This window comes from Nematolebias whitei, chromosome 5, assembly GCF_014905685.2.
Source record: "Nematolebias whitei isolate Nwh7 chromosome 5, NemWhi1, whole genome shotgun sequence".
Lineage (NCBI taxonomy): Eukaryota > Metazoa > Chordata > Actinopteri > Cyprinodontiformes > Rivulidae > Nematolebias > Nematolebias whitei.
The window spans coordinates 423,498-424,650 of NC_056502.1; the positions used below are offsets into that span (position 1 = coordinate 423,498).

Consider the following 1,153-nt stretch of genomic DNA (forward strand, 5'->3'; position numbering starts at 1 on the left):
CTCCTCACCTCCTACTCAACTGCTTACTCCTCCTCACCTCCTACTTAACTGCTTACTCCTCCTCACCTCCTACTCAACTGTTTATTCCTCCTCACCTCCTACTTAACTGTTTACTCCTCCTCACCTCCTACTTAACTGTTTATTCCTCCTCACCTCCTACTTAACTGCTTACTCCTCCTCACCTCCTACTTAACTGTTTACTCCTCCTCGCCTCCTACTGAACTGTTTATTCCTCCTCACCTCCTACTGAACTGTTTACTCCTGCTCCCTCCTGGACCTAAAGCAGCTGTGGTTGTGTTCCAGGCGGAGACCAGAGCTGAGTTCGCTGAGCGCACTGTGGCCAAACTGGAGAAACGGGTCGATGGGTTGGAAGGTCCGTATTGAACTTGTTACTCTTCAATCACTCAATCAATGTCCTTTATCAGTCATTGATCAGGTGTACAGGTCCTTCTCAAAAAATTAGCATATTGTGATAAAGGTCATTATTTTCCATAATGTAATGATAAAAATGAAACTTTCATATATTTCAGATTCATTGCACACCAACTGAAATATTTCAGCTCTTTAATTGTTTTAATACTGATGATTATGGCATACAGCTCATGAAAACCCAAAATGCCTGTCCCAAAAAATTAGCATATTTCATCCCACCAATGAAAGACAAGTGTTTTTAATACAAAAAACACCAACCTTCAAATAATCATGTTCAGTTATGCACTCAATACTTGGTCGGGAATCCTTTTGCATGAATGACTGCTTCAATGCGGCGTGGCATGGAGGCAATCAGCCTGTGGCACTGCTGAGGTGTTATGGAGGCCCAGGATGCTTCGATAGCGGCCTTAAGCTCATCCAGAGTGTTGGGTCTTGGTCTCTCAACTTTCTCTTCACAATATCCCACAGGTTCTCTATGGGGTTCAGGTCAGGAGAGTTGGCAGGCCAATTGAGCACAGTAATACCATGGTCAGTAAACCATTTACCAGTGGTTTTGGCACTGTGAGCAGGTGCCAGGTCGTGCTGAAAAATGAAATCTTCATCTCCATAAAGCTTTTCAGCAGATGGAAGCATGAAGTGCTCCAAAATCTCCTGATAGCTAGCTGCATTGACCCTGCGCTTGATAAAACACAGTGGACCAACACCAGCAGATGACATGACA

General features: G+C 44.1%; 1 protein-coding gene across 1 annotated transcript in view; it reads left to right on the forward strand.

The window, feature by feature from the left end:
- LOC119409210 (tropomyosin alpha-4 chain) overlaps positions 1-1,153 on the forward strand; it is a 44,342-nt gene that overhangs the window by 41,764 nt on the left and 1,425 nt on the right. Inside the window, exon 8 of the mRNA XM_037676048.1 lies at positions 304-373. Coding sequence (XP_037531976.1) covers positions 304-373 — 70 coding nt within the window. The remainder of the gene's footprint in view (positions 1-303; positions 374-1,153) is intronic.